This window comes from Chaetodon auriga, chromosome 14 (genome assembly GCF_051107435.1).
Source record: "Chaetodon auriga isolate fChaAug3 chromosome 14, fChaAug3.hap1, whole genome shotgun sequence".
NCBI classification, from domain to species: domain Eukaryota; kingdom Metazoa; phylum Chordata; class Actinopteri; order Chaetodontiformes; family Chaetodontidae; genus Chaetodon; species Chaetodon auriga.
The window spans coordinates 56,878-80,443 of NC_135087.1; the positions used below are offsets into that span (position 1 = coordinate 56,878).

Here is a 23,566-nt window from a genome sequence, read left to right on the forward strand (position 1 = left end):
CCTTCAGACCTCTGATTCTTTTTTATTTGACCAACCCAAAAGTTGGCAGAATGCTGAACAAAGAGGGTTCCAACCGAGCAGCTCACAATAGCTGAGAGTACCAGTCTACCTCCTCTCACTAAAACAAAAGGACTCTCCCTCACCTGCGAGCATTATTTGATTTTTGCCCATTACCCCCCCGACACAAACTTGTTTAAAAACATATATTTCTCATTTAATGTTGTCAAATACTACTTTGTACCAAACGTAAAGAACTCTTATCTAACACAGGTTAACCCAAAGTACATAATAAACTGAAGAAACAACAAACAAAAGCCCAACTTAACAATCCCCCTGCTACTCGCTCCCCTCTACCTTCTAGCTTGGTATGACCTAAAAAGGTGATTAGGAACTGCTGGAGGCCTGTGGCTGCATTCTCATGTGTGCACTCCATGAAAACACACCCCCCGGAAGTCAACCTCAGAGAGAAGTTAGTCAAAATAAAAGCAACAAACCAAAATAACAAACTTCCTGCATTAGTCCATTCTTGACTACTTGACAACAATGTTCAGTTTTCACCTTAGTGAGGGGGATGCTTTCCAGACCCCTCACAAAACTCAAAGTAACTTCAGCCATCAGACAAATGCAGTACAGCTGAAGTTTCATGAGGCATAAAACAGAAATACTCAAGTAAAGTACAAGTACCTCAAAACTGTACTCAAGTACATTCCTGGAGGAAACAGACTTTTAACTACTGATTTATATGCCACTAATATTCCTCCTGCCATTTTTATTTCTTCTCTTTTTATTGTTGTATGTGTATTATTGTTGTTACTATTGATGTTCTTACATATCATCCTTTTCATTCACTGCGCTTTAACTCAACTGAGCACAAATTTCACTGACTTCTCTGTTCCTTTTGTTCTTGTATCACTGAGGGAATTAAGTGTGTCTTTGGAAATAAAAACGATATATATATATATATATATTTTTTTTAAATAAATTTCACAGATTTTTTTCCCATTCAGCAGATCAAACTTTATAAGGTCAATAAGCTTACCAGGAAAACCTCATTGATCTTTTAACGGAATCAGGACTGAGTCATGTGAGTGCTGTCAGGTTAAGAAACTGTATCTCCACAATCATCATAAAGAAGCACACACTTAAATATTAAAGATTTGAAGAGCTGATTTGTGTGTGTGTGTGTGTGTGTGTGTGTGTGTGTGTGTGTGTGATTTAGCCACTGACTGTAAACAAACCTGTGTTCTATTTCACACACACGCAAACAGTAGTCTGATCACGTACCAATAATCAATAATCTGTCAGCTCTACTGTCAACCAACACTGTCTACTGTCTTCAGCAGCAGTTCGAAGGCCGCTATGTTCGCTATGTGAAACACTCGATCCGCCCCTCGCCACCCCTCCCCGCTCCCCAAAACAAACATCCACACATGGAGCGGCCTGACGGGGGGGCGAGGCAGACAGGAAGAGAAGCTATAAAAGTCTGACAGAGGTTTGACTGAGCGACAGACAGTTTGTGACTGCAGCCTGAACCAGGACCAGTCAGTTTGAAGTGTCGCAGGTGGATCTCCGAGGCTCAGACCAGTTGTCTGCTTCTGCTTGCCCAGGTATTTGTCTCCGTTTGACCAGGTGTGTCTCTGGGTTTCATCATGCCGTGGCTGCTGACCTCTCAGCTGGACTGTTTGTCGTCGTCTCCGTCACAGCGTCAGTGTGAGCGAACGTCGTTCTCCTTCTACTGTGCCGTGCGCGAGCAGCTACCGGTCTGGACGCTGGAAGACATGCGCAGTATGGAGGTCTTTTGCTGGGAGGACGGCCGTCCACGAGCCTTCCTGCCGTCCGAGGCGCTGCTGTACGCACTCGTACACGACCACCAGGACTACGCACGTTATCTGCTCAACAGGTACTCCGTGAGCGCGCTCAGAGCACCGCGCTGCAACTTCTGCTGCTGCCGCAGCAGCGGCTCGCCGCACCTGTCCGTGGCAGTGCGCTACAATCGCGTGTCGATCCTCGGCATGATGGTAGAGGCTCTGAAGGACTGCGACACGCAGAGCGGGCAGCGGGACTACCTGGAGAGCTGTGGCGGATGCTCACATGTGGCGGATGCGGGAAAGACAGCGGTGCAGCTGGCGGTGGAGCTGTCACGACCCGACTGTCTGCTGCTGCTGCTGGGTCATGGCGCGCAGCCTGATGGCCTCGAGGCTGCGCTGCAGCGACTCGTCTCCTCTGACGCGACAGAGCGACGCCACGCGCAGCGCTGCCTCGACTTCCTGTTGCTCTTTCTGCCCAAACCGCCGGCGCTGCATCACCTGCAGGACGAGCCGCAGCGCTGGCAAAGCCTGCTGGGAAATGAAGTGTTCAGCTGGCTGTGTGGTCTGGCCCCGCCCCCCCTCCTGCTGCAGGCGCTCAGGTGTTTGGCCCGGTCCGGCCCGGATCAGATCACTGCGCTACCAAACTTCTTGCAACTGCACAGCTGGCAGTGACATCATCTGTCACCATGGCAACCCTGTAAACACCTCAAGACTGCTGTGATTGGGTGTGTGTTGATGTAAATAAAATGTAAATAAAGGCTAAAAACGGACCTGATCACTGATTAGTGATCAATGTTGCTGAGTCAGCAATCCCCCGAACAGTCTGCCAGGTAAAAACCTTGTATCACCAGAAGATCAACAGATTAATGTTCATTTGTCCCAGCAGGCTTTAGGACCCTGTGGAGGACTGAAGGAGCCGCAAAGAGGTGAATGTGTCTTTGACGGATTTGTGTGCAGTTTTGGCTTGATGCAGTTTTTTTGTTTGAGACCTGAAGAGTTGACATTATCTGAAGATGATTTCAGGACTTTGTCACAGAGCTCGGTCAGTGTTCCTGTCATTGTCAAATAAAACACAACATTTGACCTTTTAAAGGTGAGAACATTTGAACAGTTCACGTTGAGGTGATGCATCATTCTGTAAATGTGATGTATAAACTTGAATCTACCTCAGTGTTCTGATGTGACTGAATCGTGTTGTTACAAACTGATCACAGCCGAGTCTCGATGCAGGAAACAAAACATAGCTACAGATTTCTTCATTTTTAATTAGACACCTCTGTGGTTCACACACAAACCACAAGGTCTCTGCTTCAAGTCTGCCTGGACACCATTCTGCTTTGCTGTCATTTTCCCACTGTATCCCATAAAGACATAAAATACTTTAAATCATAATAATTATACTAACCCGGTGGATTAATCTGTTATCTGGGCATCTCAAAGTCATTTCTGCAGTTTCTTCTGCTCTTGCTGTTTGATTTTCTGTGCAAATTCTGGTTGACTGGTTTAAACTGAATCTCATGAACAAAGAGCAGAAACTGAACCAGTATAGACATGAACAAGGAGATCAAAACGACCCATCATATTGTTCATATTGATCATCCAACCCAATACATCTCCTGTGTTTTAGGCATGAATTCAGAGCTGGAACACACATGCCATTGTTAGGGATGTGTTCAAAATTACTTAAAGTCATCTTCAGGCAGAGATGTGTTTTTCTTCTTCCTTCACTCTCATTTTGGTGTCTGTACAAAGTTTGTGTTTTACTCTGTTGTCCTGACATCAGTGAGGAGTTCAGTTCATCAATGTAGAGTCACAACAGAACTGATCTACAAACAGCTCTGTGCTTTACCATCTAATCTGTAACTTATATTCAGTTGGATGTATGTAATAAGCTTTGCTGTCACATTGTTACAGTGGTCACTCACCCTAACCCTAACCCTTTTCTCATAGACCTCCAGCTAAAAACAGGCTCACCTATAAGGTAGGACAGGCTGCATGCAACCTGGGAAGCGAAACTCAGGGCACAAAATCCCTCAAAACACAGCTGCATTGCTCTGAGCACAACGTTAATTAATCAATATTAACTAATATCTGAAGGAGTGAATATTTAAGACAAAGTAACCTGAAACTATTAAAATGAGGACATGCTTCTACTAGATATTGATAACATAGACAGTTGATTCAGGTGATCGGGTTTAGAAATATAGTATAAGGTGTGTGTATGACATTATATATGTATATATGATAGTATATGTACATAACAATAAAATGTTTCTAATAATAATAATATGAAGGACAGCAGTCAAGCTGGCCCACAGCAGTAGGCACAACCATTATCCACAATCCAGGTGCAGCCATGATCCATGTGAACCTGTGAAACAAGAAACCACAAAAGCCTCCAGGGAAGAAAGCAAGTTAATAACGTGCATTAATGGGACAGGAATGTGTACAGACAGAGAGGAGGACAGAAGAGCTCAGTCTATCATGGAAACCTATAGCAGCATAACTAGGGGCTGGTCCAAGGTAAGCCTGAGCCAGCCCCAACTGTAAGCTTTATCAAAGAGGAAAGTTTTAATTCTACTCTTAAATGTAGCGACGGTGTCTGCCCTCCGGACCGAGACTGGATGATTTTTCCAAGGGAAAGGAGCTTGATAGCAGAGGCTTTGGCTCCAGTTCTGCTTTTGGAGACTTTGGAACCTTAAGTAAGCCTGAATTCTGGACAAACTTGTTGGTCATCCAGGTCTTTATGTCCTAAAGACACGCTTGAAGTTTAGTTAACTGATTGGTTACATCTGGCTTCACTGATAAATGTAGCTTGGATATCCTCTGCATTGCAATGAAAAATGATAGTACGTTTCCTAATACTATTGCATAAGGAAGCATATGAAGTGTGAACAGAATCAGTCCAAGCACAGAAACTTGTGGAACGCCTTGACTAACTTTGGCATGCACAGAGGAATCATCATTAACGTCTGAGAGCAATCTGAAAAGTAGGACTTAAACCAACTTAGTGCAGTTCCTAACCCTAACCCTTAATGCCAATGAAGTGTTCCAGTCTCTGTAAGAGGATGTGATGGTCAGTGGTGTCAAATGCAGCACTAAGATCTCACAGGACAAGTGCAGAAACTGAACACCCTACTGGGAAATCCAGCTCTCAAGACAATAATCAATCATCACTGGTAATGATCAAGAAGCTGATGCTGACATGTTTATTAAGTTAATGGATTAAATCAGGTGAGTATACACTGAATTCTTACTGGTCAGAACACCCAACCAATCAGCTGACAGCAGGATGACATTACAGTGCAGTCACACCTGCTCAGGTTTCCATGACAACACTCCTGGAGACGAGGAGGGGAGAGGAGGATTAGTTGATGATTAGGACCATTCCACAGTTTTTTAATATAAATTCAGTTCAGACCTAAGACCTGAACCTCACATGAGGTTCACAGTCCACTACAGTCCATCAAGGTCCATCAGAGTCTACCACAGTCCAGGTTTTGTTTTAAATCTTATTTCATTAGAATATTTTCTGAGTTAAACTAATTTCAACAACATACACAAACAGACGTTTAATAAATGTACATTTTTACATATTTTCTTGAATCGGTCCCAGTGGGTTGGTGGTCCTTCCTGTTGCCATGGTAACTGTGAAACTGGGCAACATTGCCTCAGGAGATCCAGCAACTTCAACCAGACACAACAACTGTCAGTCAACACACTGCTTGTTGAGTCTGTTTGTTCAGTCTAATCTGGTCCCAGTTAGAGGAGCAGAGTCAGTGCAGGAAATCAGTTTAACACTGAGTCAATGACAAGTGAAGAAAATGAATGAGAAGAAGAAGAAGCTACAGTTGATTGAAGATTAAAAACATAAAACCAAATTAAAACATCAGACAGATCAGCAGGTTGATCTGCCCCCCCCCCCCCCCCCCAAAAGTCCAGATCACTAACATAATATAAATCAAATAAACTGGAGTGACAGTCTGTGAAATGTCCCTTTCATGATTACCTTGAAACTAACTTTCATAAATACACTAAAAATAAAACAAATCGGACTGAAATAAGGTTGACAGGTTGAGAACCAGTTAGAACTGGTTGGAACCAGATTGAGCCATGAGAAGACTGACTGTAGTCAGCATGTTTCTCTGCAGTGAAGGGGAGCCTAGGCTGAGACAGAGTTAGAGCCAGACCAAACAAGGCCAAAGCAAAGTTGGTTAAACTGTGAAATGTCCTTTTAATTGAAGTAAACTGGAAGAAAATTAGCCATTTAGAGCCAGTTACCACTAGCTGGAACCTGTATGAGTCACTCTAAACCATTGCAAGCCATTGTTCATCAGTATGAGCCAGTCTAAACCAAAAAGTGTTCCTCTGCAGTGAAATGTCCCTTTAATGTCCCATATGAACCAGGCAGAACTTAACTAGAATAAAAAAGGGCACATTTAGAACCAGTCTGAGTCTGAGTCACCCAGCCTGAATTAACCCAAATTTTCCGATTTAGAACCAGTTTGGTCCAGTCAGACCCACAGAACCAGCCTCTCTGTAGTTCACTATCCCTTCAGAGATTAAAGTGCTTCCTCTTAACATAAAAGAATTAAACAAAGTCTCATTTCACTTCATTACCCAGTGGGAAACTTGGTTTACTGTGTGGCGGCCATCTTCTTTCAGAACTGTCCTCTAAACATTAACCTGTCACAGGAAGTGATGTCACCTGCTTGGTTAGTGTTCTTCCACCAGTCACATCACACAGCCCATTTCCTGTTCTTGTCTGTACATTGCTTAAGAGGGACATTTGTAAACAGGAAGGGGTGTCACTGGACACTGTGACATCACAATGTCCCACCAGGTGAATCCCAATCAGACAGACCAGCACCAAACTGTGGTGACATCACAGTGATGTCACGGGTCAGATGAGCTCCCATTCATCGTCAACATCATCCCCGCTGAGTGGGGGACCCGAGGGGACAGGCCTACAGGGAGTCTGTGGGAGGAGCTTCGTCAGGCGACGGGACAAACCACCAATCAGAGTCACTGCCCACAACTCATCCTCTGGAGTCACTGAAGAAAGACAGAGAAAGACACACCTGAGATAAGAGCACACCTGAACTTCAATCCTGGTCCCTGAAGTATATGAATTCAATAACATTCTGAGAACTAATATGTATATACTAACAGGTTGTTTGCAGATGACGTCACGTCACTCTTTTGTTGTGGCCTGAACTGCAGGTGGAGGGCAGTAAGTGATTTTCTCCATAACACACACTGAAAACACCTATGTTTTACGTTGTTTACCGTTGCTCAGGTCGACCAAACCAAGAAACCACAAAGAGCTTTTACTGAGCACCAAGGGTTTGGTGGGTGAAAAATGCCATGATGTGACATTAGCTGTTGTTTTAAATCAATGGCTATAGATTTAAACTAACAGCTACAAGCAACACGACAAACACTTGTCAAATCAGCGTTAACTATTAACCTAAAACCGGCGAATGTAAATACCATATCCTGTCTTTTTACTAGATTCAGCACCGCGGCGCTGAACGTTTGCTGCTCGGTTAATCCACAGGACAATAAAAGCTACACACCCTTGAATAAACCAAACGACAGTCATCCCAGAGCACTTTGATACAGAGGTCTTGGACCCAACTGCTAAGAAGAAAGTTGTTTGCCTCCATACTTTTGTCTGCTTTCATTTGTTTTCTAGAGCAGAACGATGTCTGAATGAGCCGGTAGTTGTTTTATCTGCTGCCTCAACAGCAGCAAATCTTTCAGTTTACTGAAAAATTGCTCATCTTCATAATGTAAGAGTCATATCCAACATATGATCTGATTTCCTGTTTGTACCTTTCTCTCTTAATTTCATCAAAACTAGCACAGGAAGAACTTTGCTTTATCTCATCCATTGCAGTTTTCATTTCCAGCCCTCCATCTGAATTTAACGTCACATGACCGCAACCAACCTATATACAAATCATGTGACTAAGGAGAGCAAGACACACCTGAGACACCCGAGTTTCAGTCCTGTTAGCTGAACTGTGTTAATTTAGTAACCTTTGGTTATTGAGAATTCATGTTCATATTGTTACACATACAGTACATACACAGATGCATACTGCACACAGGTGAGACTGGGGAAAAATAGCATCCAGCACCTGGACAATTAGAACTGCCACCCACCAGGGATGTGTGACCCCTTCTGCTATTCTCCCTTTGCACCAACGACTGGACTTAAGGTGTCCCATCTGCTAAAGTTTGCAGACGACAAAACAGTCACCGTCCAGGACTAAGACGATTCTGCATACAGACGGGAGGTCGAACAGCTGGTCCTCTGGTACAGGCAGAACAACCTGGAGCTGAACATGTTCCGCTACATACAGAGGCCCAGCAGAGGATGTTTTTCCTGTTTCAGCTCAGGTAGTTATATCTGCATCAGGAGCTGCTGATCCAGGTCTACTCTGCAGGTGGCACGGTGGCACGGTGGCAACACTGTCGCCTCACAGCAAGAAGGTCCCGGGTTCGAATCTCGAATGTGTCCTCCACCATGCTTCGGTGCCTGCGGCCTTTCTGTGTGGAGTTTGCATGTTCTCCCCGTGTTCACCTGGGGTATCCTCCGTAAAAATATACCCCCACTAAAAACATGCAAGAAAATCACCACCTGACCAATGGTGACGCAGAAGAATGGGTCCCCGGGCGCCGGTCTGGCTGCCCACCGCTCCTGGTCTGCCGCGGAGGAGGGACGACCAGGATGGGTTAAAGGCGGAAGTCAAATTTCACCTCCGTGCATGTGTGTGTGACAAATAAAGGGGAATGTCTCCCCCCGATTCTTCTTCTTCTTCTTCTTCAGTCATCCAGTCTGTCCTCTGTTCATCTATCACTGTCTGCTTTGGATCAGCCACCAAACTGAACAAAACAGACTATAAGCTGCCCTCCACTCAGGACTGATCCACCTCCAGTCGGGAAACATCCCTGCAGACCCATCACACCTCAACACAGCGGGTTCCACCTTCTCCCCTCTGGGAGGCGCTACAGAGCTCGCTGCAACAACCTCTCTCAGTTTGTGTCCACCGGCCATCAGTCTGATGAACAGTTCAGTCATCCAGAGTCAGAAACCCTCCAACACCAAACATCTTCCACTGAGAATCATATTTCATGTGAATTCTGCACACTGTGTATACTGACTTCATGCACATACCCTGTTACATTAATCATTCAATATTTATTCTCGCACTATTTGACCTCTGGACTATTATTATTGTTTAAAATTGTCATTGTTCTTTTTACTTATAGATATTATCATATATTTATATTCATATCTGATATCTATTCTTTCATCCTAAATATGTTGGTCATTGCAGTTATGGATAAGATGTATATTGTATATTCAGTTGATGTCAATGTACATTATATAATTTACAGTTAACAGATATACCTTTTCAAGATGTTTCAAGTACTGTACTTACAAAGCTTGATAACAATTCTTGTTTACTAGAAAAAATTGGTGACCTGAAAGAGGATGTTAGCTGAAGGTAGATAAAGAGGACAACATGACATAGAGCAGCAAATCAAATACATGAACACTTCTTCTGTCCTAATGCCGTACGACCGTTACTAATCTTACACTAGATAAATTCCCACTTTGTAAAAAAAGTCAGACTCTGAAATCATCAGGGTGTAAAACACTGGGCTGTATCTGTGGCTCCACACACCTGCAGCTGATAGAAGAAGGTGGCAGTTAAACTACTGACAGGAATGACGTAATGTTAGCATTAGCAGCTAACACTACAGTACACTGGTACGAGCTGGTTCAAGTCAGTAACTGAAGCCAAAAACTGTTAATCTTATTCAGTAGAATGACACTGATCTGAGAATTGAGGTTAGTACAGGTAGCCACCTGTAAAAGTATTCTTTATATTTCACATTGTGAACATTAATCACATTGCTGTACAGCTGTATAGCTTTGAAAACAGATATACTGTACATAATATTTTATAATACTGTATTTTTTCTGATTTTGACAGATTTTTTTTTCCTTTTCATATTTATGTATTGTGACTTCACAGAAGTTTTTTAAAATGTTTTCTTATATGTTAATTTGCATCAAAATGCCAAATTAACATATACATTTCGTAAGTGAAAACCTGATTCTGATTTTGAGGTATCACCCGGCCAGCTGTATGTTACTCACTCCACATGTGATTTAAGTACTGAATCAGTACCATGTATCAGAATCATGATGTTCTGATACAATCTTAAATCTAGTCAAAATTAATCCACTTTTAAACACATACAAACACGTAAAAAGAAATAAAAATTCTGTTGAATTTGAGCTGAAATAATGATAAATTACAGCTGAATCGCATCAAAGCAAATTTGGTATTTTTGTCGTAAAAGAGTATGGACTGTGTATCTAGATCATGTTAACACATGGTCATTCAGAGAGAATCCCCCGAGTCTCACCAGTATAAACCCAGTCTCACCAGTTAACCAGTTGGCGTTTCCGGGGATCTTCTTCCAGTAGTCCCCTGCAGGGTTTCTGTCAGAGACGCCATAACGTCGAGCCAGGTCTCCATTTACACACCGAACCCAAACTGTCCGAGAGCTGAGGACCAGCTGACTGACAGCTAACCCTAAAATACACAAAGACATAAATGCACAAGAACACAGATTAAAGTAGAGTATACACAGTAAACACAAGACCATGAACACTAATGAACATGTACTGGTGAATCACAGTCCGTCCACAAATGCACAGCTCATCAGTTCCAAAGACCAAAACTGTCAGATCAGACAGACCAAGCATTTACCTGGTACCAGCTCCCAGTCTGTCCCCACAGGCATCTCATCACTGAGTCCAGTCCTGACAAAGACACTTCCTCTGTTGTCCAATGCCCACAGGAGACGATCGTTGGGACTTGTCTGAATACTGACCAGCTGCACTCCTATTGGCTGCAAAAACATGATGCACAGTTACCTTGACAGGAAACACAGGTGCAGGTGGTTCTATGTGCTTCCAGTGTGTGTGTGTGTGTGTGTGTGTGTGTGTGTGTGTGTGTGTGTGTGTGTGTGTGTGTGTGTGTGTGTGTGTGTGCTACCTGTACAGGTGGTTCTATGTGGATCCAAGCTGGAAGCATCATGCTCGGGTTCAGAGGTTGGGTTCCCACTCTGAAGTAAACGACTCCTCGACTGTCCATGGCCCAGACATTCTGACTGCCGCAGCTCACACTGACCAGACGAACGCTTCCTTCAACACACAGGTGACATTTTACCTGAACACACGTACATACATTTGTATCTTTATATAACATGAAATCTTACAACCTGATGGACAACTGTAACATACTTTGGGCCCCCTGGAATTTCCTCAAAAATCAATGAAAACTACACATGGACTACTGGTAACCCCTCAAAGACCAACTGAACAATCCCAGAACCCCTCAACAAACCTCAGAACCTATACAACCACCTACACGTCCAATAACACGCTCTTCAGAAACCCTAAAAAGCATCATCATGACATGCACGAACCACCTTAAGAATCAAAGAAAGCTCCCCAATGACAACTGCAGCCCATGTAAGGATCCCCTGAACTGCTTCAATAAAACATCTTCAATAGAACCTCTTCATAGACTACCCAATGGCCCTCAAACATCCCTCGACCTGCCTCTGGAACCCCCAAAATGGAATAATAACCCCAGTGATAAAGATAAAAAGAAGACAACTAATAATGACACAGATAAGACATGTTGGAAGTAAGATGGTGTTCTAGAATATATTAAAAAGAAACATTTTGTGAAGTGATTTAAAAGATATTCCAGATTCTAGAGCCTCAGATCCTGGCAGGGAGATCCAGTTCTGGGAATGCTGGTGTTTTAACAATGTCCCCAGTTTAGGGTTATTAGTGCTGTGCTGTGCTTCAATATGTCAAGCTCATGCTAATCTGAGAGAGAAACCAGATCACAGTCAAATTTTTGGATTTGACAGCTGGTCTGTGGTTCTGCTAATTGTTAATGTCAAGTAAATAAAGTCATTACTGTCATTGTTTGATACTTATTTGATGCTGGTCAGGTCACATGCAGTGCTGTTGAAACAAAGACATCATTTGTAATTACAGCTCAGTCCAGGTGGAAAGTGAACAGGATCAAGTGACCATATCCTGTTTCAGAACAGATTCCTGGTCAGCCCGTTTAAGGGAAACAGTCTCATACTTCAGATCTGACTGAGAGACCGTCCTACTGACCTTTGGCCTCTGAAGACCTCACTGACATTCTGCTGCAGCTGTCCGTCATCTCTAACTCTGGATGTTTTCAATCAAACGGGAAAGCGAGGTTTACAAAATATTACCCTAACAGACAGATTAATCATTAGTGGAATCAAGCAAAGCACCTGAATCAGCATTCAACAAAATAATCATTGTTGAAATTTACCGGAAACTGTGTAGACAAATACTGAACGTTTAGTAGAACTCAGATTCAGGGATATCAGTGACAAGAAATTTCAGAGAAGTGCCAGACATACACTCGATGTTTATAAAGTACAAACATTGACTTGATGGTTATTACTGAAGGTGTCTTCCTGCCATTCAACTAAAGGGGGTGTGGCACTAGGAGTGGCCATTTGTAAAAAAGTGTATATATTCCAAACGGGTTGACAGGATTGAATGAGATTTTTAATTTTTTTCCAAAAAAGTTAAATTCCAACATGTTTAACTTGGTTTCCTGTCATAAATAATTTGTTCTTAATGAATCTGGGTGACTGAAACTACCTGAGCAGTTGTCTGCAGGTAGTTTACAGCCAGCAGGAAAATAATAACAAATCATCATCATGTTGTGACATCACTGACACCTGTAGTGTCACATGATCATTTACACACCTGTAACAAGTCATGAGCAGAGTTTATTCAACTGTGGAAGGTTTTAAAGTGTTGAGAGTGAAACTGACAGACAGGCAGAGAGACAGAGAGATAGAGACAGACAGACAGACAGACAGACAGGCAGACAGACAGAGAGAGAGACAGACAGACAGACAGACAGACAGACAGACAGACAGGCAGACAGACAGACAGACAGAGAGAGAGAGAGAGACAAAGAGAGAGATAGACAGAGAGACAGACAGTCAGTCATGTGGCGTCTCCGATAGTGAGAAGGGTAACTGAACTAAAAACAGATCTGACACATCAGTCAGGTTACAGGCTGCATGTACACACACACACACACACACACACACACACACACACACACACACACACACACACACACGTTGACCTCTGAATTACAAATCTGTTACACAACCTCCACCTGTCAACGTGATGGAAAGACACAGCTGAAAGAGTGTGTGTTTGTGTGTGTGTGTGTGTGTGCGTCATACAGTAACCTGACCCCCCCCGCCCCCATGCTAACACATCAGTCTCAACAACTTCTTTAAAAAAATTAAAGGCACTTAAGAGCAGCTTTGTATTTTCTTGTGAATTTCAAACATTGAGACATTTTTCTTTCTCACCGGCCACTTTATTAGGTACACCTTGCTCGTACCGGGTTGGACCCCCTTCCTCCACTTTCCAAAGGTGCTCTATTGGACCGAGATTTTGTGATTGTGGAAGCCATTTGAATACAATGACCTTGTTGTGATGCTCAAGAAAGCAGTTTGATGTTAATCTTAAATAATAATCTTTTTGTTCTTTCTGTGGCGTTATCTTAGTTCATATTAGCTTAATATAAGCATAATTTATTGTCATATCAGATTCAACATTTTTGTGACAGTAAAATATTGTAAAATAACTTCACCGCTGTGAAATGTTCTTCCCTGCTGTTGGGTTTTGGCATTTCTTTCGTTATAACGTCCAAAAGCAGCACAAAGGTCACATCTTGTACTATTAGCACGGTTCAGAAGCTGCTGCAGTTTGGTGGCAGAAGAGACGCAGCAGAAAAGCAAAAGAGAAGCATCATCTACTGCTTCTGTCTATGAGCAAGACGAGCTCCATGATGGGAGGAAACAAAGTCATATTTCAAAATTATCGAGTAAAACCAAAACCCCAAACAAGCCTGCGAGGAAGACACCAATGAAGACACCAACGAAGACGCCAATGAAGACACCAACGAAGACGCCAACGACGACACCAATGAAACGCTGCCAAATGAAAGTGAGTCTCTTCAGCTAGACCTACATCCATAGCACTCCGTCAGCGCTGGAGAGAAACAGAGGCCAGACGGCGAGTGGAAACAGGACGTCTGTTGACCGACTGTCGACGAGCAGCAGCTTGTTGTGTTGCTGCTGCAGAACAGATTCCAGGAGACGAGCCTTCACTAACGAGTCCTTTAATGAAGGGACGTCTGCTCGCAGACTCTGTGCTCCATCACTTCAGTCTGTTGGATTCTAGTTTTAGTTGTTACACAACTTCAGGTTTGTTTGTATAAATCACTGATAAGAAACAGATCACAGATCAATACTGTGTGATCAACATGAACTTAATATCTGTGTTATTGTCGACATGATGTTAGAACTTCGCTGAGGTTACTGCTCATTTGAAGTGTGAGACATGCACGTTCTGTAGTCAGACCTGTTGTCTTTAACATTGTGGACACATCAAGAAAATGTCTGTGGAACATTTCTAGTGGAGGTTTGGACGGTGGCCTGTGAGCAGCTTTCTCTAAGGCCAAGCAAGTGTTATTTTGAGCACTAGATGATAATCTCACACTAATTAGAAAATGAGAGAAATTATAAGAAGTGTAGTTTATGCCTCTTATTGGCAGGCCATTGGATGCTGAGTGTCGGAGGGATTGCAAAGAAGAGCAGTGTGCTGCTCTCTGGTTCTGCAAAATGAAGATCAATGTTTATTCAGCATATTTTTATTGGCCATCACCTTTGTGTTTACACATATATTGCCAAAAAGATAGACTTGAAGAGTAAATAAATATTTCAGGTCATGGTTACGCTGATGAGATGCAGCTGAGACACTAGCTTACACAGGGCTGGTGCATTTACATCGCTAGTGTTTTAATTTTTTCAGATTTACATGCCTGGTGCAGATTTGCACTCTATGGAGTGCACTCTCCTAATTTGTATTCCATCTGCAATATTTACTGTTTTTGTAAACACTCAACATTATTAGTGATGTCTTAAATAAACCTTATACTGCACGAGGGATATATTATTCATTCTTCCATCCATTATGTGTCAGTTCAGCTCACCTGCTACACTCAATATCAATATCAGCTGCATGACTGATGTTTTACCTGTAAGACTCCCGATTTACAATCTAACTATTAACTACTTTGTATAAAGGATATATTACATGTGCCTCATTTTGTCTCACAGCATTTCTCTGGTCTGAAACCCAGGTGGAAACTAGAATCTCTGTGTGTTTGACTGACATCTCTCAGTAGATGTCTGCACACCACCTGAAGCTCAACCTCGACAGGACCGAGATGCTCTTCCTTCAAGGAAAGTCATCTCCCGTCCACCCTTTCCATTAACACTGAGGACTCCGCAGTGTCTCCAGCTCCAACTGTAAGGAAGCTAAGTGTGACATGGGATGACCAGCTGTCCTTCACTTTCAACATCGCTGTGACAACCTGCTCCTGCAGATTCATGCTCCACAACATCAGGAGGATATGTCCATTCCTCACAGAGGAAATGGTGAAGGTGTTGGTCCAGGCTCTTGTCATCTCACTCTAGGACTGCTATACCTCACTCTTGGATGGTGTGCTTGCATGTACCATCCTAACACCCTAATCTGTGCAGTACACTCTGCTACTCCACACTTCGAAGGGGGCCCAGCTACCACTCCACAAAATCCAGACAGTCTGCACTGGTTCCACAACGGGGGTAATGAGTTTTCGATTGACATCAGGACAGCAGAAAGTCTCCACATCTTCAGACTGAAAACACACCTGTTCAGGCTGCACCTTGGGCCATGAAAAAACTTGTCTATCTCTTATTATTCCTAGATGTAGCACTGGAAGTGGTTCAGTGCATTTGATGAAGCTGATGTAGTTGTAATTGTTGGGTTGTATCCACATGGTTGAATACACTTTAAGTCACTTTGGACAAAAGTATCAGCTAAATAAATCTGTATGACAAAGGTATATACCGAGCTGACTGAGGTCCAGGGGGGTCCAGTGGAGCCCAGAGGGACAGGAAGGAGACAGTGTACGAATACTGACTCTGCCATGAGTGTCCAAACCCCACAGAGCATCACGACAGGCAGACAGGTGAATCAGCTCCACCTGAGAACACAGGTAAAACATAGTAGCACATAAGTAGAATACACAAGGACACCATTAGAATGAACAGACACCGCAGGAATCAGACTTAAAGAAAGGTGACTTTACCTCAGGTGGCAGAGGCACGGAGGAGGGTCGGAGCTCTCCATCCTGATCCCAAACACAGAACAGATCCTTCCTGCTCTGAGCCAACCACAGGAACGTACCTGAGACACAGGTAACACACATAGGTAGACGATGATTAGGTATGTTTCAGGTACAAGTGTGCTTTGGGTTACATATGAAAGACAGGTGGTGATTCCGCTGTTCAGAGGTCTGAGGATTGGTTGTTGAGGTCTGGGAACTAGTTGTTGAGGTCTGAGGACTCGTTCAAGTCTGACGACTTGTTGTTGAGGTCTGAGGATTAGTTGTTGAGGTCTGAAAGCGTGTAGTGTACAGGTCTCTTACCTTCTCTGTGAGGCACAGCCGAAGAAGTGATGAAGGTCCACCTTGTGGCTGAGACAGTTCCTCTTGGAACAACATTCTGCCAGAAAGTTCCTAAAGGAACCAAAACACAAACAGCATCTGAGAAACTCAAATCCATCCTCTTTAGGCTATTCTGCTGTTATGTTGTAAGTTACTGCGGCACATTATACTCTACTGGACTCTACTGACCCACAAGACTGCCACGGGCCAGGTGCAACTGGTTCCGTCCCGAGGCGACCCAGACTCCACTAGTGTTGGCGCTGACCAGGCTCGGCTGGCACTGCGAGTACTGTGACAGAAAGGCCACCACACGCTCCACCGGTGCCCTGGTGACCGTGGCAACACTCTGGGTGGCCTGCAGCAGTGTCTGGAACAGACTGCCCTGATCGAAGACCACATAGTCTGAAATACTGATCTGATGGAGAAACAGACAGACAGACAGACAGACAGACAGGCTGTTGAACTGCACAACTGAGCTGAGAACAATCCAGGAGAAACTGTAGATATCAAACAAAAAGACTTTCTGTTTACCTGCCACCAGTGGTCATCGTCACCCTGTGGTCTGGATGAACAGATGCCGGTTCTAAACCATAGGCTGCCACTGGCATCCAATGCCCATGCTGTACCACCGTCTCCCAGGGCAACACACATCAACTCCAGACCTTGAGCCTCACTGTGACACACACAAACACACACATGTACAGTAACATAATTAGAAAAAGGTTTTTATCAAACACTGATCAGTAAATCATCACCTGCCAGATATTTCCTCTCAGCTCATTATAAAATAGCTCCAACAGAAAAGTTCCACTGATTTTAATAGTACATGTTAACAAAGTTAACAACCTTCAAGTGCGTAACTAACAATTATACTATGGTCACATAATAATTACAATATTTTGTCAATAAGGGAAGTGAAATATGATTGATGGTTGTCTAATTTGTACTTAGTACCCAGTTGAATTTGCAACCAGCTGTTGCACTTTCAGCCTTCCACCTCGGTGCTGTACTACAGTAGGATTACAGTAGCAGTAGTACCCGACAGTGTCGTAACTCCAGCCCCCTCTGTCTCTGCAGTACTACAGTAGTATTACAGTAGTAGCAGTACCTGACAGTGTCATACTTCCAGCCCTCTCCCTCGCTGCAGTAGCTGTTCAGTCCTTCTCTGTAGAATAAAGCTTTGTGTTCACTCAGAGCCCAGACCACGCCTTCTCTCACACACACCTGGCTGAACACACAGGGAGAATCCACCTTCACCGAACGAGCACAGGGGCGGTCCACGCTCAGACCTGATGTACACAGAGACAATGGTTATTAAGAAAAAAAGCACACAAGGAATACTTTATCACCTCCAAAACCTCCTGGAATATTCCATTGTGTCCCCGGGCCTGATGCGATATATAATGTGTTTTGGTCTGCCCCAGAGTCTCCTCCTCCACAGGGAGGAGTCCAGGAGGAATCACAACAGATGCTGAACCTAATCTGCTGAGTCAACAAGGAGCAGTGGTTCTGTTCAGAGCTCCAGACACCCTGCAGAAGAAGCTCTTTTTTAACACGGAAGCTGAAGTCACCTCTTTGTCATTACAATGGTTGGCCTGCTGTAGCCTATACTTCTGGATATTTCTGATCTAGAAAGCGCCTATATGATTTTATGCAGGCTACAGGTTGCCTGTCAACACTAGTGAATTGCATAGTAAAGAATAACATCTATCATTCAAGACAAAGGTCCTTATTTTCAATGAATATTTTGAAAACCAGCATTGATTTGCATTGATTTGCAAAAGGTGGTTGAGCACCACCTTTTGCTTTGAGTTTGACTAGCCTCGCAATGGTGAAATTATTATATGTCACACAAAAGGGAAGCATCAAGCTGAAGAGTACACGTAAATAACTGGGGCACTGGCCCAGTCCCAGCATCCACATTAGGGATGTACATCTCCACCACTGAGGCCGATTCGATCCAGTTCGATACAGTTAGTTGCGGTACAAGAGTGTGCCCATATCAGATTTCTTATAGCACAACTCTGCTTTACTCTCTCTATCAATTTGAGAGATGCATGTAATATTTGGTTTGTTTTTACTGAGCAAACCAATAAATCCTATTTTAAAATTTAAAATTTAAAATCTACCGGTGCAGTCGCATCGCAAACGTTTGTATCGGATCACCGATATGAATCGGTGAATCTCGTCATCCCTAATCCACATGCATGGACTTTGAGGCCCGCTACTGACAAATCCACAATGACTAAAGGAATTCGACTATAAAATCGTCTAGTCCACGCTGGATCCCTCGCAGACATTTTAAGGCCTTTATTCACACTTTCTGTGCATCCAAGTTTCTGCAGACTTGAGGGAATAGCCCACAGTTTGTACCTCTAAAAAAAAAACAAAAAAAAAACATACCTGTTACTGTGATAATCCAGATGATGGTGCTCATGAATATCTGATTAATTTCAATATTCTTTATGCAAATTTTTTATTCACACAGAGAAATTTTCTAAATCACAAAGATCTCACCTTTTCTCATAGAACTGGCAGAATTGCAAGCTTTGGAAACTTTATAGAATTATTTCCCTTGAAACCTCTACATATCTCTGACCAACCACTCAGAACTGCTGCCCCCAGCTGGAGAAGCTTTTATTTTGTATCCTTTTTTTGTTATCAATTTGTTCTTTTTCTACATCTCCTTTTTATTCTTGGCATCTATAATGACAAAATTTCCCTGACATGGGATCAGGTAAGTTTTATTTTATCTTAAGATCACAGTATGCATGGGGTGAATACACACACACACACACACACACATATGTATATGTATATATGTAAATACGTATACACAAGCCCGAACAATCATTTCCCTTGTCTGCGTCTCCTGCAAATCCCGTACAAAGTGGAGAAAAAGTCTGATGAGTAGATTTACTGATGTTTAACAGTTTCTTCCCACTGAATTGTATCGCAGATTGATGGCTTTAAACGAGATAAATAAATGGAATAAACAAAGAGACATAAATAAAAAATTGCCCAAAAATTAAATTGGAATATTTCCTCACAAAACCCCACATATTTTTGTGCATTATGTCCCTAAGAGGGAAAACCAACATAACACCAGACATATTACTTGTATATTTTTTTCAACATAAACAATGTCTTTTAAATGATAAACATACCCACGCATTACAAAATACACACACAGAATACTGTCCTCCAGGTGCTGTTGAATTATGCCTTTTCAGCTTGACCTACATTTAATTTTCAATCAATCAAAGTGACGTTGTGTGGAGAGTCCCCAGGGGGTGTCAGTGTCCACACATCCTGGAAGACTTCCTGCACAAACAGGACGAATTCCAGTCAAATATTAACTGATTATGAACCCTATTTACTGATGTTTTTGTGTCTCAGTGACTGATGGAGACACAGCTTTTGAAGTTTTTCCAGTATTGATTGAGAGCACTAACCCAAACAGCCAGAAACAGGCTGCAAAAGAATCCCTCCACACGGTCAATGTACGTCCACTGAGAGCTCAGATTTCAATTCAATGAATCAGGAGACGAGAGAGAGGTCAGACATCAGAGAGGCAGCGAAAAAACTGTGTGGAGACAGAATATTTTCACATCTAACTTTTCACCTGACATTATGACTGCCGATGCAATTTTAATATGTTGGACTTAAACAGAAGTTAATTAATGGACAGCAGAAACTCTGATGTCATGACTCCCATCAATTATTCGGTGCTGTCAGTGCAGCTGTCACAATCAATATTAAATTTCATAATTCAATGTCTGGATTTTTTAAAAATTTGAAAATAAATCTGAATTTAGAATATTCGTTGACAGCCCTAATATGTATGAATAGTTAATTAGTTACCTGTCTGCAGGTAGAGGTCTCCGTTGGTCCTGATGATCCAGGCAGAGTCATCACTCAATGCCACAAAGCCCGTTTGCTCCACAGCTTTGTACCAGTGACGCTTTCCTTTAACTGATACTTTAGCACAAGCAAATGCTGTCATGCTCTTCTGCTCCACCTTCCACAGCAGATTACCTGATGGAGTTAGCAACAGTTAACATTTAGCTAATGCTACATAAACCTGCACACCTGACCATCAGCTGCCTGCCTTAACATAAGATAAGCCAAATGTTTTAACTAGAAGCTTATGATGTTTTAAGTTTCTTTTGGAAAAACAAAATAAAACTGCAAGTAAAAACAGAAGTAAAGCTGACAGTTTGTCATTGTTAACAACTGGTGGTGCAGTAAATGTCCTCGGTGTATATTCTGCTGTTTATTTTAACATACTTGTATATATCACAATATATTTTCAATTTTTTTTGGTACATATTTTTAATCCTGTGCTGAACCTATTGCAACGAAATTTCATTTATTGTACTGAATGACGGTAAAGTTTGTCTAAGTCTAAGTACAAACCATTGTTTATGTAACCCACAAAAATCGACCAGCCAGTACATTTAAGTTGGTGTAGTTACACCATGAGATTAATATCCTCTTTGTACCTTCTAGAAGGTTTGACTATGTTAGATCCCCATTGAGAAAAGCCAGAGAGAAAGAACGATGTGAAGAGGTCTCCAAGTGGAGTATGTTGTTAAAGGTTCTTCTGTTTTTGAGAAAAAAGGAGCCAAAGATTGTTTGGATGTCAACTGTTTTTTTTTTTTCACTTGGGAAATTCTGTCAATCTCTGGTGAGTTAAAGCATTAGATAAAAAAAGATAACACTTAATTAATCATATGTAGGGGAAATCAGATAGCACTGCATGTTATCTGATTGCCATTTGTGCATACTAATTCAAGCTAGCAGTCAAAACTGGTACACTTGTACTTCTGTTGACTTATATGTATGGTTCAGTCTTTTGAGTAACAAAAAAAAACAGTTGGAGATGTATTTGCAAGTTGTGATTTGAAATGTACGGAGCACAATAGTGACTAGCGTTAAGTGAGCTAATGATGTGTGGTTTGTGGAGGTCACCATTTTTTTCTTGTGGCTAAAGTGCCCAGGGTTGATGAAATAGAATTGTGAGACAATCAGTTTGTTGAAATCAGAATTTCAATGCATGATAACAACTGAAAATTAGATATGTTGTTTGAAGATATGAGTGGGAATTGATGTTTAATTATTGTTAAAAATGTTTACTCGTGGATAAACTATGGATAAATGTCTTGGCTTGTTATGTTTTCTGATGTAAATACAGTCAGTATAATATTTACATGGGCCAAAAAAATTAGATGAGTATAGATTGTAGAAAATTGCCATACAGTAATACATGGGTTCCCTTTCCTGCCATGTGAAAATGTTTTTTTTCACTGCTCTGCTCATATTGTGGGACGACACTGAGTGAAATACAGTCACCCAGGACTTCCTTTCATCCGAGGAGCGTGTGATCTACTGCTCACTTAATTCTTCATACCTGTAGCTACATCGGATGAAACAGATGAGCTTCATGAGATCTCTTCAATACACACATACTACTGTGGTAGCACACACACAAGAACACAGGAACATCATTTACCGTTAAGGATTTTCTTTTTGACTGACTGAACTTCGGACTAAAGAGTTTAGCAGAGGCAGCGTCTTGCCATGTTGGATATTTTGTTTTCCTTGTTTAATTTTGACTGTCATAAAATTCTACAAATGATAGTTTTGTACTCTTCCATGGCACAAAGTCATGTCATATTTGCTCCTAGAGTCAAACCGAGATGGGATTGATCTAGTTGTGCAATTCTGCAAGGTGAAATAGCTCTGTGTAAAATCACTGTTACATTTGTTACATTTACAATGAATGAACAGAGGATCTGTCAAGTGTGATGTCAGTAGCTCACCTGAAGGTGATAATGCCATCTGGTGGACATTATCTTCAAAGCGCTGCCAGGTGAGTCCAGTTTCAGGCAGAAGGCTGCAGTACAGTCCTCCTTTAAAGTCGAGACACCACACATACCTGAAACACACATCACCTGTCAGACACCTGCCAGTCACCCGCAAGACAGGCATTAGTCATCTGTCAGATACCCAGCAGTTACCTGTAGGAAACCTGTCAGTTACTTGTGAGACACCTGTAAGACACCTGACAGTCACCTTAACACAGTCCTCATTTAATGTTCACACACCACGCCTGAAAGATGCAGGTCATACTTCAATCACCTGAGAGTTGGCTGACCACTCACCTCTCAGTCACCTGCAAGCTCAGTATTCCACATCCTGGTCCTGAGTATCCCATCCAGCTTTCTGCCAACTAAATAGACAAAAGAAAAATACATCAGTAAAGTAAGACCTCATGGACTCACCTGATCACATTTGTGAGCATCTCTTCTGGTTGGGTCTGTGTCTATGAGTCACGTCTGTGAATCTCACCAGCTCAACTTTGTGTGTCTGTCTCACCTTGTCAGGTCTACGTGCCTCTTACCTGGTCAGCTTTGTGTGTGTCTCACCTGCTCAGGTTTGTGTAAATCTCTGTCCTGAGCATCCTGGCCCAATTGTTTCTCTGTGTGACTGGACGGACAATTAAGGACACCCCCTCCACTGCCAGCAGGAGGAACAGTGTGACTGTAGATGTCTGCCTCCTCATCACTGGACATACTGGGTTTTCTGTCCAAACTGGACACAGTGGAGTAAAACATCTGGTCCACCAGACCAGCATGGGGAGCCAGGTCATTACCCTGTACACAAATACAAAAGAATGTTAGATTTAATTATATTCATTGGTTCACCTGGTAGGAACAGCCTGGCAGACAGGGTGCAGACTAAAAGACACCCATTGTTTTAAGGCTGAACAGGAGTAGCCAATGTTTGTCAAGGGACCATACAGTGAACTTAGAACATCTTCCGTTGCCCCCCACCTTCTGCTGCTACTTTACAAAAGTATTGTTCAACCCTCTCCAAGAACAGACTTAGACAAATCACACACAAGGCTGCCAAGATCATTGGTCTCCTAACCCCTAACCTCCCAGACTTCAAGAAGAAGAAGAATCGGGGGGAGACATTCCCCTTTATTTGTCACACACACATGCGAGCACGGCACACGGAGGTGAAATTTGACTTCCGCCTTTAACCCATCCTGGTCGTCCCTCCTCCGCGGCA

General features: G+C 42.6%; 2 protein-coding genes across 3 annotated transcripts in view; one reads left to right on the plus strand and one right to left on the minus strand.

Moving 5' to 3' along the window:
- The first annotated feature begins 6 nt into the window (after positions 1 to 6).
- On the plus strand, positions 7 to 2,973 carry ankrd9 (ankyrin repeat domain 9). Its single transcript, XM_076748764.1, has one exon. It carries the CDS (start codon positions 1,650 to 1,652, stop codon positions 2,478 to 2,480), a length of 831 nt encoding a protein of 276 aa, XP_076604879.1. The 5' UTR covers positions 7 to 1,649; the 3' UTR covers positions 2,481 to 2,973.
- Positions 2,974 to 5,003: 2,030 nt separating this feature from the next.
- Positions 5,004 to 23,566, minus strand: part of tecpr2 (tectonin beta-propeller repeat containing 2) — a 36,824-nt gene continuing 18,261 nt past the window's right edge. For both annotated transcript variants that reach the window (XM_076748608.1, XM_076748607.1), the window contains exons 14-27: positions 22,918 to 23,145; positions 22,654 to 22,721; positions 22,312 to 22,427; positions 20,351 to 20,524; positions 17,595 to 17,775; positions 17,018 to 17,159; positions 16,676 to 16,901; positions 16,469 to 16,558; positions 16,130 to 16,227; positions 15,889 to 16,024; positions 10,895 to 11,043; positions 10,607 to 10,748; positions 10,280 to 10,429; positions 5,004 to 6,863 (exon numbers count right to left, since the gene is read on the minus strand). In XM_076748608.1, the coding sequence (XP_076604723.1) occupies positions 6,712 to 6,863; positions 10,280 to 10,429; positions 10,607 to 10,748; positions 10,895 to 11,043; positions 15,889 to 16,024; positions 16,130 to 16,227; positions 16,469 to 16,558; positions 16,676 to 16,901; positions 17,018 to 17,159; positions 17,595 to 17,775; positions 20,351 to 20,524; positions 22,312 to 22,427; positions 22,654 to 22,721; positions 22,918 to 23,145 (2,052 nt within the window). In that variant the 3' untranslated portion in view covers positions 5,004 to 6,711. The remainder of the gene's footprint in view (positions 6,864 to 10,279; positions 10,430 to 10,606; positions 10,749 to 10,894; positions 11,044 to 15,888; positions 16,025 to 16,129; positions 16,228 to 16,468; positions 16,559 to 16,675; positions 16,902 to 17,017; positions 17,160 to 17,594; positions 17,776 to 20,350; positions 20,525 to 22,311; positions 22,428 to 22,653; positions 22,722 to 22,917; positions 23,146 to 23,566) is intronic.

Coding starts and splice junctions, on each gene's coding strand:
- ankrd9 (XM_076748764.1), top strand. CDS start 1,650: ATGCCGTGGCTGCTGACCTCTCAGCTGGACTGTTTGTCGTCGTCTCCG.